Source organism: Podarcis cretensis (genome assembly GCF_951804945.1).
Source record: "Podarcis cretensis genome assembly, chromosome: 4".
NCBI lineage: Eukaryota > Metazoa > Chordata > Lepidosauria > Squamata > Lacertidae > Podarcis > Podarcis cretensis.
In genome coordinates, this window is record NC_137173.1 from 86,133,625 (window position 1) to 86,150,995 (window position 17,371).

General features: G+C 37.7%; 1 protein-coding gene across 15 annotated transcripts in view; it reads left to right on the plus strand.

Annotated features, from left to right (window-relative positions):
- DOCK9 (dedicator of cytokinesis 9) overlaps window positions 1-17,122 on the plus strand; it is a 98,035-nt gene extending 80,913 nt beyond the window's left edge. For 10 of the 15 annotated variants that reach the window (XM_079972369.1, XM_079972376.1, XM_079972377.1 and 7 more), the window contains 16 exons: window positions 621-736; window positions 1,682-1,819; window positions 2,794-2,976; window positions 3,494-3,607; window positions 4,241-4,456; window positions 4,860-4,917; window positions 6,278-6,384; window positions 6,914-7,036; window positions 7,876-7,989; window positions 8,622-8,657; window positions 9,354-9,500; window positions 9,837-10,047; window positions 11,699-11,889; window positions 13,282-13,382; window positions 13,480-13,618; window positions 15,958-17,122. In XM_079972369.1, the coding sequence (XP_079828495.1) occupies window positions 621-736; window positions 1,682-1,819; window positions 2,794-2,976; window positions 3,494-3,607; window positions 4,241-4,456; window positions 4,860-4,917; window positions 6,278-6,384; window positions 6,914-7,036; window positions 7,876-7,989; window positions 8,622-8,657; window positions 9,354-9,500; window positions 9,837-10,047; window positions 11,699-11,889; window positions 13,282-13,382; window positions 13,480-13,618; window positions 15,958-16,080 (2,117 nt within the window). In that variant the 3' untranslated portion in view covers window positions 16,081-17,122. The remainder of the gene's footprint in view (window positions 1-620; window positions 737-1,681; window positions 1,820-2,793; window positions 2,977-3,493; window positions 3,608-4,240; window positions 4,457-4,859; window positions 4,918-6,277; window positions 6,385-6,913; window positions 7,037-7,875; window positions 7,990-8,621; window positions 8,658-9,353; window positions 9,501-9,836; window positions 10,048-11,698; window positions 11,890-13,281; window positions 13,383-13,479; window positions 13,619-15,957) is intronic. The other 5 variants (XM_079972380.1, XM_079972371.1, XM_079972373.1 and 2 more) reach the window with 1 other exon arrangement.
- The last annotated feature ends 249 nt before the right edge of the window (window positions 17,123-17,371 follow it).

Sequence of the window (17,371 nt, forward strand, 5' to 3'; positions counted from 1 at the left end):
TATCTGCCTTTAGAGGAGGCTAACAGTTGTCTGTCTGCATGAGTCTGCTCAGGACTTGTCACCTTCCAGCAAGCAGGCATATCCTAGAATGAGGACTCATTAAGAAACACATGGATTGTGTTTTTTGAAGGTGGGTAATTCTTAATCTTACATTCTTAGTATGAGAGTAAAACTTTTTGATATGCTTTCAATTTTAAATCATGAAAAAATGTGCTTCAGCTATCAGAAGTCTGGAAAAGAACTGTCCAAGACCAAACTGAATGGGTCTCAGAATTTTTGAAAATTATTTTTCAGTTGTCACTTACCTAGGCTAATTCCGCCTATGTGTAGGCCACAGGTCTGGGATACAATTGGAATATTACTGTAACTCATTTGTTATTTATGTACTCTCAGCCCTTACTTTTTGCTTCAAGCTATCTGAAACATAAAGCAATCATTTACACGACCCAAGCTTGCAAATATGTGCACATGTTATATACCTGCAACTGCAGCATTCCTGTAAGACACATAAGAATTCCAGCTTTGCTACTATTTGATTAGTAGTGTTGGTATTAAAAGGTTGGAGTTTTGTCAAAGTCTGGTACAGAGTTCAAAGTAACAACTGCCTCAAATTTCCACAGGTTATGGCCATTCAGAAGCAGATGTCCTTCACCAATCTTTACTTGAAGCCAACATTGCCACTGAAGTTTGCCTTACAATTCTGGACACTTTATCTTTATTCACAATGGCATTCAAGGTATGTGCTTAGATACCTGTATAGTTAGGCCTAGCCATAGTTTTTATCCAGAGGTAGCCAACATAGTGCTCTCCAGATGCTGTTGGACTCCAACTCCCATCAGCCCCAGCCAGCAATACTTATGATCAGGGATGACAACATCTGGAGTACAGGCAGCAACCAATTTGTGCGAAGGTTACATCCCAATGCACCACACACTTATTTGAAATCATGTATAATCAGAACACCCATTGAAAAACTCTTCAAACAACCCCTGTTTGTGATGTTTCCGGGTCACCTCTGAGTTTGACACAATGTGTATAGTCACGCTCGTGCTCGTTCATCAAGCACTTTAAGCATCACCACTGCGGTTGGGTCCCACCCAGTTGGGAATCACTGTGGTATGTCCCAATCCAGTGGGCTTCACCGTCCACTGCAACAAATAGAACGATTGGTCTTACCTGAAGAGTAGATTTGTAAGGTGACAAACAGATGAAAACACCAGAGCCCTCCCTGCTGTGGTTTGCAGTTGTGCTAATTTCAGACTGCTGTCAGACTGCTTTACTTAAGGGTTCCCTTTGTTCCTATGTTTAAGGGGTTATGTTATTTATTTTGGCGGCATGTCATCAGCTGGGGGGAGGTAGGCAGGTACATTCAGATTTCTTTTCTATGTACATACATCGATTACTGCTGCTTGGTGAGCCTGAAAATCTGAGGAGATTAAGCCTGCCTCCCACAAGTCTGTGCTCCTGCCTCCATCACTTGATTACCCAATCAAGTGTCTTCATTGTCCATGTTACCAGTCTGCAATTCAAGTAAGACCAATAATTCTTTCCCAGATGTTTGTGTGCAGATAGTCAAAAGGGAAGCATTCCATTAACAAGTCTATAAGGTTTATAATGGCGTTTGAGGCCTTAAAGTAATTCATCTGTATAGGTATCAAAATATAATTCTCTTAATTTTAAGAATCAGCTCCTGATGGATCATGGGCATAATCCTCTAATGAAAAAAGTATTCGATGTGTACCTTTGCTTTCTGCAAAAAAATCAGTCAGAAACTGCATTAAAAAATGTCTTCAATGCCTTAAGATCACTAATTTTTAAGGTAAGTAGTCTTCAATTTATAACTTCTTCTCTCTGTATGTTATATTGATTGAGGGTGGTGGTTCTATTTTGTTACTTATATGCTGCCTCTAAATGTAGAGAGCCCAGGGCAGGGTATTGCTTTTCTCCAGACAGCATATCTCTTTGTTCAGTCAGAGTATATATTTCTGAAACTGAGTGAAGGAGGACTCTGTTGTGTTCATGGAGCTTTAGCTTGGGAACTAGATGCCAGGTTAATTGCTTTTTTGAATTTGGACAAGTCATTGTCTTGTTGAGTAGACTGACATTCCAGTCCAACCAGTATAAAGAAGCAGGGTCCCAAATCCCTTGATAGAACAGGTGGACCCATTAACTGAACAGGCCACTGTATGTTCAGAACCCAGAACTGGATTACCAACAAGTGCTAGTCCGGTATGTAAACATAGTGTTCGGCCATTCAGTTTTACAGTGGTTACTTCCGGGGGTCATGGAAGAGATTAGAATGTGGGCCATATGGTCCACCCTTTAAAACAGGTGACAAAGTCACAATTGCTTTCTTTTTGGGAAATTGAGCTGCAGATCTGAAATCTGACAGCCCTGAAACACTGAAATCCTGCCGAAGCTGTGGTCTTATTTTGAGACAACAACTACCTTCTGTCAGGCTGTCAATATATATTTTCTAGTCACTTTAAGGGTGAAGCTTTACAAAGTTGCAAATTTCTGCACAGACCACGAATTACTGGATTTGTGAGGTAGGCAAGCTAGCAATCTCTTTGTACACTTATTTGCAAAGCTGATTTTGGGACCCGTAAACAAACGGATGCACATATCTATATCAAGGGTGTTTGTTTTCAGTGACCCTTTCTAGTGTGTTACAAATTAAACAGCCAACTCCCATGTGACTTTTTTTGAACACTTTGCTATTTGAAACTTGTTACCTGATGCTTTCATTTTATCCTACCTTTTAAAGAGTAAATGTTTCTGTGTGTTCTACAGTTTCCTTCTACATTTTATGAAGGAAGGGCTGACATGTGTTCTTCACTGTGCTATGAAATTTTGAAGTGCTGCAATTCCAAACTGAGCTCAATACGAACAGAAGCATCACAGCTCCTTTATTTCTTGATGAGGAATAATTTTGATTACACAGGAAAGAGATCGTTTGTGAGGACACACCTACAAGTCAGTACAGTTTGTTTTTATGTATTTAAGTGGTTTTAAGGAGATGAAATGCTGACCTTTTCTGGTACCATGTCTTAAAGACTGGATTGTGTGTACTTAGCAACATAATCTTACAACAGACTGCAGTGTGTCGAGCAGCACAGACACACTGTAAGTTATGTGTGATAATAAATGCTGCAAGCCCAGCAGCTATGTGAAAAGGTCACCCTTGCTGCTGCACTCTCTATGTGTACTTCCTATACACAAATTTTGGAACAAGTAGCTGATGTTTCTAGATATTCAAACTCATGCCCTATTGTATCACTGCAGTTTTAATGCAAATTATTCACATACAGGTTTGCATTTCCCCCAGAAGAGTCTACAAATCTAAAAAAAAAATTGTATTTGTTTACTTACACAAAGTTACAGGCTGCTTAATATTTAGGAAAGTTCCAAAACTGTATACAGAATTTATAATACATACAATATAAACCCCAACCTGAAATCTTCAAGATTTTTGTTTCTGCCTCTTTACAAGGTTATCATTTCTGTGAGTCAGCTGATTGCAGATGTTGTCGGAATTGGTGGAACCAGATTTCAGCAGTCTCTTTCCATCATCAATAACTGTGCTAACAGTGACAGACTTACTAAGGTTTGTAGTAGGCTTTTTCCATTTCATTTTGAAATTATAAAGAAGGGTCTGGATCATCAGTTTCATTCCCATGGCATTGATGCTAAAACCTCAACATGTAAACAGCCCGTATGGATCAACCATAAAAAGGTTATAGTCATGTATAAGCAGAGAACAAAATGTACAGAAATGCTGTAGAATGAAAAATACAGAAGCAGTCACAAAAGGGACCTTGATGAAGTCTTATTTGAAAGTGCCAAAAATGCCAAGTTGTTCTTGATGCTTGAGAGAAAAAGGAAAATCTCTGTAAAATCTTTTCAGATCACAATAGTCCATGTTTGAGACACTAGTTTAAATATTCATTGTATAATATAAGTACATACAAAATTAGCTTTTAAAATAGTTCCATTTAAGAGTTGTTTTACTTTGAAGGAAACAATGTAACATTAACAGGAGTAGATGCAACTAATAGCCAAGACCATGTTCATGCGGTTAGGATTCTGAGGAACAGTCCACACAACTTTACTCTTCTTTCATACTACTTGATTATTCCTAAAGGAATTTCAAGCAATAGGTCACTAAGTGGATAGGTACAGTTTAGCTTCCCCTTGTTGAGCTCATTTTGCATATCTTGCCGCTGTTTTCACATTACAGCACACGACATTTCCTTCCGATGTCAAGGATTTGACAAAACGCATCCGTACAGTCCTAATGGCTACAGCACAAATGAAGGAGCATGAGAATGATCCAGAAATGCTTGTGGATCTTCAGTACAGTTTGGCAAAGTCTTATGCCAGTACACCTGAACTCAGGAAGACATGGTTGGATAGCATGGCAAGAATTCATGTTAAAAATGGAGATCTTTCAGAGGTAAGCAAGACAGAAAGTACTCCACTGGTTTTTGATGATATGGCAATACTGTTCTTAAAGTTCAGAATAATTCTATAAATCTATCACACACATATTGAAGAGGTTGGAGAAAAATGTGCCAACAGAAATTAGAAAGAATTGCTGTGCTGCTCCAACGTTTTTAGTTTTATTCAAGATATACAGTAAGCCCACAACTTATGCAGGGGTTACATTCCAGGGATTGTGCCTAAAGCCAAAATTGCATATAGTCAAAATATAATGGGTACAATGGTAGATGGGATTGCCAAAGTTGTGTTTTTTTAAATTGCCAAGCATGTAAAGCTGAATGTTGCAGGCTTGCTGTATACAGAACTTAGTCACAACAAAAATTGTGTAGTAATGGTTGCTATTGTTTGTATTTTAGGCGGCAATGTGTTATGTCCACGTAACAGCTCTGGTGGCAGAGTACCTTCTCCGAAAAGGTATGTATCATGCACCTACTCCATTGTTGTTGGGATATTTTAAACTGCTGCTTAAGTGGTTATATACCAGTCTGCTTTATAGTTTGTGCATTTATGTTTTGTCTAGCCAGTTGTAGTTATGCATATTGTGTATTGCCCTCGCATCTATGTGGATAAAGGTCCAAAAATAGTTTAATAAATAACAATTAAATTAATATTCTTTCTATTTAAAAAATAGCAATAAAACATTTAAAGAAATATCTTCAGAAAAGACTGTTACAGAAAGGAAAATCCAATGTAATCTCATCACTGTCACTCAGAATGTTTGTTTCCTATAGTTTTATCATTGCCTTCCTCCAAAAAGCTTAGGGTTCTCTTCTCCTCCCTCCTCCTTTTATTCTCACAACAATCTTGTCCGTGCAGTGATTGCATGGTAATAGTTGATCAGTGGACCGCTCTATTGCACTGGTGAGCCTTTTAAACATATCAGCATCACAGGATGTACCATCAGAAAAAACAGCTTCTTTACTTATCTATATTGTCTAAAGACCTCCATACAGTTTTTCTGTTTGCTATGAAGGTACCTCACTTCTATTTTGCCACACTGGGTTACTGAAGATAATTATATCTAATGCCAGCCCTGAATAGTCATTAGTAACCATGTGGAAGAGGCCCTCCTGTTACCCAAGTTTCCATCTTAGGTTTTGAAGCAACCAAGGTTGTGAAAATAGACATGCTTACTATTAACTTGCAATCAGTAGAATTTTGTCCTATGGTTCAGAAACCCAAGAGCATGGTTTCTGATTATTCAAGTCTTTACTAAAACACTATACCGTTTAAGAATAAAATCCAAACCTGCTGCTGTTGACCCCCTGCATAGTGGTGCTACTGCCACATGGCAGTGCTACAGCCTAGCCACTGGCAGTGGCAGTGGCAGCAGAAGATTTGCAGTGGGGCAGAGGGTGGATCAGGACTTTGGGACTGGCTGTAAGAGCAGCTTGGGATCCAACAGATTCCAGGCTGGCTCAGGCCTGCCCTTGAATGCCCCATTTGGGGACTGTATGCTGGCAAGGATACTGCCAGTTTGCCCTCCGCCTACACATTCAGCAGGCAGAAAGGGGTGGGGGCTGCTCCAGCATAGTGGCACAAGCACTACTCAGTTGGCAAGAGGAAACCAGCTGAGACTGCAGAAGTTAGTGAAGAGATGTCTCTACTCAATCCAATACCTCCCCCCAAACCAAGCATAACTTGAAATTAGATTTATTCACTGCAACTTTAAGATTGTTAATTTCTTTCATGCATTTGTGGGTTTTGCTGTTCCTCTCTTCCGTTGATCTACTTCAAGAGTGTTGTTTGCATTTTCCCCATCCAATATAAATAGGAATGTTTAAACAAGGCTGTATAAGCTTCAGAGTAATCACTCCAAATATAGATGAAGAGGCTTCTATGATGGAAGATGTTGGGATGCAAGATGTTCACTTTAATGAAGTATGTAAACTTAATTCATATTTATTTCTGTATCATCATAATACTAATTTATTTTTTATTGAATTCTAAAATGTCTTGCTTGCTGTCTAACCCGAAGAGTTCATAACACATTGAAAATATTTTTAACCCATGGAAACACAACAAAATAATAAATAGCATACACCATTACTCACTTTATAGCATGTTAAGACAAAGAGGCCAAGTTATGCTGGAGATGCTATAAAAGCAAGGCATAAGTTCAGGGGAGAGCCTGGGGAGAGAGCATTGAGGAACCTTGGACCTGGCAATTAAATGTTAACCAGATGGGATTTCCACAGAACCCTTTAGAATAGTGTGACACTGCAGACTGTAGGAAGAACGGAGAATTGGTGAAAATTGCCTCTCCCCTTCCACTGTCAGGAGCCTTTGCTGGATCAGAAACACACTGTACTGGAAATTAATCCTTTTTTATGCTGCTTGAGAAAAATAAAATTTGATTGCTCCAGATTAGTCTCTATCCACATGTGTATGCTTTTCTTTCTGTAACTAGGATGTACTGATGGAGTTGTTAGAACAGTGTGCAGATGGGCTGTGGAAGGCTGAACGTTATGAACTGATTGCTGACATCTATAAACTTATAATTCCTATTTATGAAAAGCGGAGAGATTTTGAGGTATTTGATACAAATCTATTTATGCTATAATGATTTCATTTGATACTTGTTAATGCTGTGGGATGTTGAAATAGGTAAAGTTACAGCAAAGTCTCACTGAAAGTTGTGAGGATTCATTTGATTGCAACTAACTTCAAAATGCTTGGGGGTTTTTTACCTATAAAACTTTATAAGGCTTGGGACCCCATTACCTTATGGAGCCTCTTTTCCCCTATGAATCTGGCCAGCTCTTCAGATCAGCTTTGGAGTCCCTTCTCCAAGTACCTCTTCTAAGGCAGCTGCAGAGAGTGGCTACATAAGAAAGATCCTTTTCTGAAGTGGTTCCCATTTTTGGAATGCTGTTGACAAGGAGATGCAGCAAGCCCTTAGTCCACCATCTTTTTGGAACCAGGCTAAGACTTCTTTAGATTCCAAGGCACTGGAAATTTTGATATCTGCATCCTGCTCATTCAATGGATGGTTAGCTGTTTACTGGTTTACAGTGATAATAATGTTATGGTAGGATATGTGTATACTTGGGGGAATGTTCACTTTTAGTTACCATTCTTGCATGTTTTTAATATATATTTACTACTAAAGTCAACTTCAAATATAAGGTGACACCTGAAAAAGTAATCATAACCTGTTCCATTGCTTTCAGTGGTACTTAGTTATCCCCAATTTCAGCTAAGTTGAGACAATTGGGTTTTCCAAGCCGTTAAGTACTGTATTATTTTGATACAGTTTGCTAACAATATATAAAAGATTGTATGTTTTTTATTCTGTATTGTGTTGTTCAGAATATACTAAATATCTCAGTGCCACCATTTACCAAAACGTGTTTTCCCATTTTTTTTTAGAGGCTAGCTCATTTGTATGACACATTGCATCGGGCGTACAGCAAAGTTACAGAAGTTATGCATACAGGAAAAAGATTGTTGGGAACCTATTTCAGAGTTGCATTTTTTGGACAGGTGAGCATTGTCCAGTGCCTTTCCTGAACTTTAACTTAGCATATGAAAAATTGCAATTTTTTGGCAATGTATTCTTTTTTACAGCATGCGTTAACTGCATTGTATATTTCTACTTGCATGTATTTGAAACTAATGAACTATTGAACTAATAACTGTTTTCTGAATGAGAAATTTCTTCAGTAAACTTTCTTCTTTTCCTTTTTTCCTTTTTCTATTACTTTCTTAAGGCAGCGGTAAGTTTTTCAATAATAGCCATTCATAGCTATTACTTAAACACTGCCTTTGGTGTTTTTATATATTATGTTGGTTCACTTTCTGATCTATATTATCTTGCTTTAAAATATTAATATATTTAGTTCCACTTGCAGAAGAAAACTGCACAGGTTCAATCTTTGTTCTGCATGCTTATACAAAGAATCAAACTTTTTCACTTTTATATGTTATTTCATAGTGGCAAAATACAGTGACTGCAGGATGTGTGTGTGTGTGTGACATGAGCATGTGTATTCAATGGAGGAAACACAGCTTTAGATAGAAATAGTTGATCAAAAAAAATATTCAGTCAGGGCACTGAATTGTACAATTTGAGTGATATAACATTCCATTTATTCTATTGTCTCTTATGACTGTAGCAATACCAGTTTACAGACAGTGAAACAGATGTGGAGGTAATTACAGAAACTGCTGTCCAAAACAAGCAATGCAGTAAAAACTACTGCATATAAGCTTAGTTTGTTGTGGGTATTTTTGTCAAGTCTAGTTTGCGTTTATACATGCTATGTTGTGATCCTTGCACTACATTGTCCATTTCATCTTCAGATAGGAATATTTATTTTTGCAACTTAAAACATTAACTCAGATCTGACATTCTGTATGAAAGCAGACACCTGTTTCACCTTCCATGGGACCTATTTTGGTTGTGTTTTGGGCTTCAAAGTTAATTATAAAATAGGATTATATTAAAATTTATCTAGATAAGATGGGTTTATTTGTATAGAACACTTGGCCATATTTTGTTCAAAATAACACGGCTTTCTCAGAGGACTACCATATTGGCATGTGAAACAGGCATGTGAACAATGAGTATGGAAATAGAGTGCTGTACCCTCAAAACATTAAAGTTGACGTATCATATAATTTACAGCATTCCCTCAATAATATTGTAATAATTTTCAATGCATCCATACTATAATAGCTGTTTTGCTCTCCTTACCTTGATTTTTCAATATCACTTTTTTCTTTTTCTTTTTGCTTGCAACCTTTGTGTTATACATTGACCTTGCTTTAATTATTAGGAGTCATTCTTTTTTGGACCTTTGTTTGTTTAGAACTTAACTGTTGTTATTGGTTTTTCTTTTCTAAAGGGATTTTTTGAAGATGAAGATGGAAAAGAATATATATACAAAGAGCCTAAACTCACATGCCTTTCAGAGATTTCCCAGAGGCTACAAAAACTCTACTCAGATAAGTTTGGATCTGAAAATGTCAGGATGATCCAGGACTCTGGAAAAGTAGGACTTAACTAATAATATACAACTGATTTATATATAAATTAACATGAGCTCAAATCAAAATTTTCTTTCTAGCCTGCCAGTTCTTAAGCATAGTAAAATGTGGTTCCACTAAGGATGATCATCTACTTGTGCAGTACAAAAAATACCAAATGAATGAAGCAAGAAGGGCCTTGGTGGCATACATTGATAATTTTTATATTGAAGGCACCATAAGAGTTTTAAAATTTTATTAATGATGATCAGCGTATTAGCTTGTAACCTTTTAATAATGTAACTTTTAAATAATTGCATATTTTCATAGTTGAGATTTTAATTCTCTCAAATTCTTTTAAGGTAAATCCTAAGGATTTGGATTCAAAATATGCCTATATTCAAGTTACTCATGTAGTTCCATACTTTGAGGAAAAGGAACTACAAGAGAGAAAAACAGAATTTGAAAGAAATCACAACATCCGTCGCTTTATGTTTGAGATGCCTTTTACTCAGATGGGCAAAAGAAGAGGGGGAGTGGAGGAACAATGTAAACGACGCACCATTCTTACAGGTACTAGGTCAAAATTTGCAGTTCTTTGGAACAGTACTTTGATTTCTAAAAACCAAAAACCAAAAGAGAGCACTTGACACCTTTCATTGATGTTTTTTGCCTATAGCACCTGTAACGTGCTTCCATTTAATCCAAAAAAGCCACAGAGAAATCTGAGTCTTTGCTAAATCCTGCATGTTTTGGGTCCTAATAACCTATCGGAGCCTAACTGTTCAGCAGGAAACTAACCTATAACTAACAACTAACCAAGTTAAAGCTATTTCATGCAGTTTCATGCAGTACACTCACATTTTGTACACGTAAAGTGTTAATAAAATTAATGTTTTGCAGTCACGTGAACTATACTGCTATACTTTCTGGGGAGCTGGAATTGACATAAGGGTACACTCTGACAAATATGGGCTACCACAATATAATGTGTGAAACAAAGACACACAGATTGATGCTCTATCAGTACCTTGGATGTTACTGATGCAGTTTCTCTGGTCTGCCAGGAAGCTGTTTAACAGCAAGGTCACGTTTTAGAAACACTTGTAACTGTGATCCAACTCAAAGAGAAAGGTCTCGGGTGTATTTTAAAAGCTGTGTAGAAAGGGAGATATTTTATGTTCAGGGCAGTCGGCTGTAAAATTAGAGAGAGGTATTCACCTCTGGCAGCAGGTGCTCAGAAATAGGAGCTTCCCCATTCATTCCTCCTGAGCCATTCCCTTCTATTGAAGATCAGAGCTATGTGTGCCACAGGCTTGCCATATAACTAGTCTACTACCCTTAGGCTCACTGGAGTATGCTACCCCATTTTGTTTCATCCCTAAACTGGCCTAGTATGTACTGTTGCAGTCCCGTGAATAGCTAATAGATAGGTAGGTAGATATTTAAGTTGACTCAAACATTTATTGCCTCTCAATTGCCTTATGTTCATGCGCCAATATGTCAAGGCCAGGGTCCAGTTATTTTGCATGCTGACTCATGGCTACTCTTTGCACCAGGATTACTGGTAGCTTAAAGACTGACACTGCATGTGAACAACTGTTATTGCTAATAGCTAATCTCCTGGCAAAGAACCAAGTGGAAACAGTAGTGTTGTCATCCTTCTTTAGATAACAAAATGTGAATTACATAAACTAAACAAATAGAAAAGCATAGAAAGACCCATGCTTAATATTTTTCTAAGTTTTTCCCACCTGTTGGTTTACCCAGTTGATACTTAATCATTAGTCCTTTCTGGATAGAACAGCATGTAACTTTCATGGGCTAGCAGACAGTATTATGTATGTCCCACATAATGAAAAGATGCAGGCTAGTCTTCTTCTGCAGATCAGATTTTTTCCAGGGGCAAACAAAACAAAAGAAGCACAGTCTGCAGAGCAGGGGTAGCCAATGTAGTGCCTTCCAGATGTTTTGCACTAAACTCTTAGTATCCCAGACCACAGGCAATGAGAACTGGTGCTGATGGGAAATGTCGTTCCAAACATCTGGACACATCACATTGATTAGCCTTGCTCTATAGAATTATGCTATTAAAATATATGATTGTTTGTTTACAAGTCTACTTGCTCCCAAAATAAGAAGCATTGACTTGCAAGTTTCTTAATATTTCAAGATAGCATGAGTATAGTCGTGTAAACATAATTTCATTGTTTTCTTTCCCTAGCTATACATTGTTTTCCATATGTAAAGAAGCGGATTCCCATAATGTATCAACACCATACAGATTTAAACCCAATTGAAGTCGCTATTGATGAAATGAGTAAGAAGGTTGCTGAGCTCCGGCAACTTTGTTCATCACCTGAAGTAGATATGATCAAACTTCAGTTGAAGCTGCAGGGTAGTGTTAGCGTTCAGGTATGTTGATTAAATTGATTAAGGTGTGGAGTTTTCCTTTACCTTAAAATCGGCTAATAAGCTTCTTCCCACTTTAGAATTCTGTTTGTGTGTTTGTGTCACTCTGATAAAATAATATGCAGCGCCAACAATGTCCATTGAATAAGAGTGGTAGACTTTGAATTTGAGACTAAGTTTTACTCAGAATAGACCTATTGAAATTAATAGGCCTAACCTATTCATGTCCATTTATTTCTGTAGGTCTGTTCTGAGTAAAACGTAGTTGAAAAGCACCACAGGTTCAACACTGCGATCACTTGAGCAACTTGTTAATTCTCAACCTTATTTCACAGGAAGCCCTTTCATTTGTAGTTCTGTTTGGGTGTTATCCCTCATGAGATTAATGCATAAGCTTATAAATCACCTGAAGCAGGGCTTTGCTTGTAGAGCAAGCTGCTTACTACAGGTGTGCCCTCTGGCAAGCCCATGCACAGGGGAGAGCAGCCGGGTACACTTGCCCCAGGCCTTGGAGGATAAGGCTACTGGGGGGCGCCAGGGGCCTGCAATACCTACAGTCATGCCAGGAATGCCCTGTGCCTCCCAACTGACCAGGAACCTAATGGGTGAAACACGCATGTCTGTCCGTATGTACTGCAAGGCTTCGATAGTAAAATCTAGACCTGCATACAAGTGTGTAGCATCAGATCAAATTAGGTTTCGGCGCTGTGGTGACACATCTCATGGATAAGGCTCAGACAATCTCCTGCATGGATATGCCCTCCCATGCAGGGTTGGTGCCAGCAGGCACAACCCCACTCTTCCCTCATGGAGTAGTTAATCATATGAAGGATAATGCCTGTGCAGAGCTTCTGTCTAGTTAGTTACTTGTGTGCAACTTGTTCCTTTCATGGGTATGAACTCATGCACCAGAAGGGCAGGATAGGTAAAGGTTAAGGGACCCCTGACCATTAGGTCCAGTCGTGACCGACTCTGGGGTTGCGGCGCTCATCTCGCTTTACTGGCCAAGGGAGCCAGCGTACAGCTTCTGGGTCATGTGGCCAGCATCTGGCAAACCAGAGCAGTGCATGGAAATGCCATTTACCTTCCTGCTGGAGTGGTACCTATTGATCTACTTGCACTTTGACGTGCTAGGTTGGCAGGAGCAGGGACCGAGCAACGGGAGCTCACCCTGTCCTGTCACAGGGATTCGAACCGCCAACCTTCTGATCCTAGGCTCTATGGTTTAACCCACAGCGCCACCCACGTCCCTTATAAATGTTTTAATAAATACAGGCTATTTTTCAGAAATGTATTTGACTTGTGTATAGCCCTATTCAGAGGGATGAGCAAAACTGGTTTTAATATTATTGCGGGGGGGTGGGAACATAATTTTAACTGTTTATATATTTTTAGGTTAATGCTGGGCCATTGGCATATGCCAGAGCTTTTCTGGATGATACAAGCACCAAACGGTATCCAGACAATAAACTAAAGTTACTCAAGGAAGTTTTCAGGTAAAAAAATATGAAAGTTTATTAAGTTTCTTTTTGGAACTTTGAGATTAGAACTATTCTCAATATATTTCATTTTATTAAATTAAATTTATTTCAGACAATTTGTTGAAGCTTGTGGGCAGGCCTTAGAAGTAAATGAGCGGCTTATAAAAGAAGATCAGATAGAATATCAAGAAGGAATGAAGGCTAATTACAGAGAAATGGCAAAAGAACTCTCTGAAATCATGCATGAACAAGTATGTGCTGAACATTAAGTATTTGATTCTGGTCATCCTGTTTTGGTGGAGAAGAACCAAATCTTTTTCTTGGAATTCTTTGTTATTTAAGTATTTAATTCAGAGGATCCAATTCTTTAGTATATTCCTAACTGTAAATTGCTGTAAATTGCCAATAACAATTTACTGCTTTGAGGGTGGTGGTTGTTTTTTACACTCAAGTTTTTTTCTGTAAGCCACCTTAGGGGAAAGACAAGGTATAAATAAATGTGAAACAATTATAATATGTATTTTTATGACATTAAATAATATAATGATGCTGAAGGAAATGGGTTAAGACTTCCACCCTGGAATGTTTTATCTAAAGTTAATATTTATAGTAGATGTTAATGGATAATGCCCTTGAAGCATATGCTATGATTTATTAACTGCTGTAACAGAGTTATCTAACAATAAATCCTTTCATTTCTTCCATTCTGGTTAGTACAATGCAGACAATTTCATGAATTCAGTTGTATGGGAGATTTTTAAATAACAGAATTACAAAGAAAATCAGTTTAGTTGGCACATGAATCAGACTTAAATGCAGTAGCCTATCTTGCCTTAAGCCTGCTAGTTCTAATATGAAAAATGAGCACTTTTCTCTCCCTTTTTTCCATTCTTGTCCCCTAATAAAACAGCTTAATTGATTATTATACTATACATGGCGATGTAACACTAGAATATGGTCAGTCCACAAGTACACCATAATTTGCTTTGCTAAAAGAATGACTTCTGCTGTGACTGTGTTCCAACATTGCATGATGTGGGTGAATGTTCAAGAAGTAATAGATTTCTAACCATTCCTCTACAGCAAGGAGTGGGGAACCTCAGACTCAGGGGCTGCATGCCTCTGTATTTGACAGTTTGAACTCTCCCCAGGCTACTTACTTCTCTGAGCCTAAATATGCCCTAAATATTTTTGCCCGGCTAGAATGTGCCCTTGAACTCGGACAGTGCCTCTTGTTTGTCTGGACACAGTGTAGAGAAGAGGGGTGGGCAAATGCGAGTAGAAATTAGCCTACCACACCAAGATAAAATTAACATTAATTGCTCCACCCACTTTTGCCTCTGACTGCCCACCACAGGCTACTTTCCCCTGCCTAGAAGGCCCTTGAGCTAAAAAGGTTCCCCTTTCCTGTTTTACGGATTTAATTTCGATTTGAAGGTCATGTATTTTTCCATTGGAAAATGTAATCATAATGGAAGCAGCTCTTAAATACCAAGGAAACAGTCATTTTATGGAAATATAAGTGCATGGCTTGCATGTAAATTTGGTTGTACTACCTATTCTGCAAACATTGGAATGTCCATTTTGCTTTCTTAAATAAATGTTTCAGAGATATTTTTTTTTCCTGTTTAATACATTTTATAGAAATCTTAATGGGCATCTCTCTTTCTTCCTTCCCTTTCCCCCTATGCTGCTTTGAAAATGTGATCAGCTGGGATGGTAATACATTTTTAGTTTCTCTTTCGAGTTCTGAGTTTTGTTTAACTTCCTTTACACAATATATAATGTGGACTTTGTAGTGCAGAACTGAGGGGAGACTTAGGCTTTATTTCATTTTAATGTTGAATAGTCCATCGTTATGCATATCACTATTGCTTAACAGAATGTTTATCAGTCAAATAATAATGCTTTGCTACACTGCTTCTTACAAAACTAATAGGGCAATCAGATTTTTTTAAAAGAAGATGATCTAGTTTCTTGACAGAAGTCGTTAGAGAGGGGTGAATTTTAGCTAAACATCTTTCTTTGCTATTTTCAGAACCAGTCACAAAATTAAACATATATTAATTAAGAAGGTCATCTGACCTATATCTAACTTTTGTGTCACTATAGACTTGCTCCCTATCATAATTCCAATGATCTAGAAATACATTCCATTTAAATCAAGTTGGACTTTGCTTCCAAGTAGAGATGGGGGAGAAATTTAATCCTGATTGCATTTAAAACTGAATCTACCTAATTCCCACTTTTTGAAACAGTATGCAAACCAGAAAACAGCCATCCTTGGAAATTCACAGGCTTCCCAATTTTGTAATACAGTTCTCCTGCCAAGCAGTATGTAGAAAAATGCTTATTTGGTGAAAATAATATACAAAACTGCATTATATTAGAGAAAATATGCTTTGCAAGGGTATATGTGCTAGGCAGAATTGCATACTAAAATGTGTCCCCCCTACTTGCTGTATCTGAAGTTAGGTCCCTGTTCACATTTTAGCTAGAAGCCAAAGGACAAGCCCATGGTTACCCCACTCTTTTGAAAACCTTCTCCTCCCTCAACCATGTCTAAGGCATGTGTTTTTCTCTCTTTAAGATTACCGCTATGGAAGAAAAAGCCAGTGTAATGCCCAACTCGCTACACATTTTCAATGCCATTAGTGGGACACCAACAAGCACAACAGTTCATGGGATGCCCAGCTCTTCTTCAGTTGCATAAGAATTTTGTGACGGAAAGCGCTGCTCACCTTGGAACACAAGTGGATCTTTGAACATTTGCAAACTCAGGATGAAATCCAAATCTGAAAGAGGACTGTGAAGATACTAACAATTGAGCATGCTTAAATCTCTGGGTCAGTCAGGGATAAGGAAATAGTAAGAGGTAGATTTCTAAAACATATACTGATGGTGCACATATTTTTTATATTCTGCTGGCAATATTACAACACCCAACACAGAATTGTTCTGGGGAACTTAACTGGTTCTTCTGCTCTGATAATGGTATTCTAAAATAAATGGCACATTATAGGCAAGTGTTATGGAATGTAAGTTGGCAGACATAAACCATAAAAGTGTTCTTTGATATATGCACATACAAACTGATATAAAGTACAAACACTATTAGACTTAATAGGCACTAATTTGAGGGGTTAATGTAGGTAGAAGTAGTTTTTTGTACTGTTGACTATAACAGTTGTGCACCATTTTATACCTTGTTGGCATTTTGGAGAGCATATGAGCTTAAAATTGATCAAGCAGTTGCATCCAACCAAAGGTTACATATGTTACTAACTAACTATATATTAAGCAAGACATGTACATATTTGTTAATACAACTCATAAACCCTGTACATAAATGAAATGCATTTCTAAACATTTTTAATATTCATACCAGCTTTCATCCTTCTACAATTGTGATAAATTCATGTTCATTCCAAGTAAATGCTCTATTTTCTTTTACAGTTATTGTATATAAATACAGTAAGTGCAATATGAGGTTGTATACAGTTTCTATAACGTTATGCACTGTTTTTAAAAAGAATACATGATTTTTGCCAAAGTGATGGAGTATATAAGTGGTGATAAACTACTGTGGCTAAATGGTGATGTAATTTAAAGCTTTTGCTATATTGTTTTAAGACATGAATTAGTAATTTTATATTTGAGAAAGATAAAGGGTTTTAATTTTATTTAACTGGAATCACTGGCCTGCTGTAATTAAACATTATGTACTTCATCTATATTAAAAAGGAATTAATTTATGTAGAGTGTGGTTGGATCATTTTATTTTGCTGCTGTGTATTAAATCAATTTATGGAGGGTGTCACTGGGCTATGAGGTTGGTCTTAGGATGACAAGGCAGGAGCAAAATTCTTCAGGGCTCCCCATCGCTTTTCTGCTCCTGCCTGCAATGAGCAGATCACTTCTGTTTTTTCTGTCAGGTTTACTCACTTTTCTTTGCTATCTTTTCTTTCTTTGCCTTCTCCAAATCTCTTCTTGGCTCTGCTGAT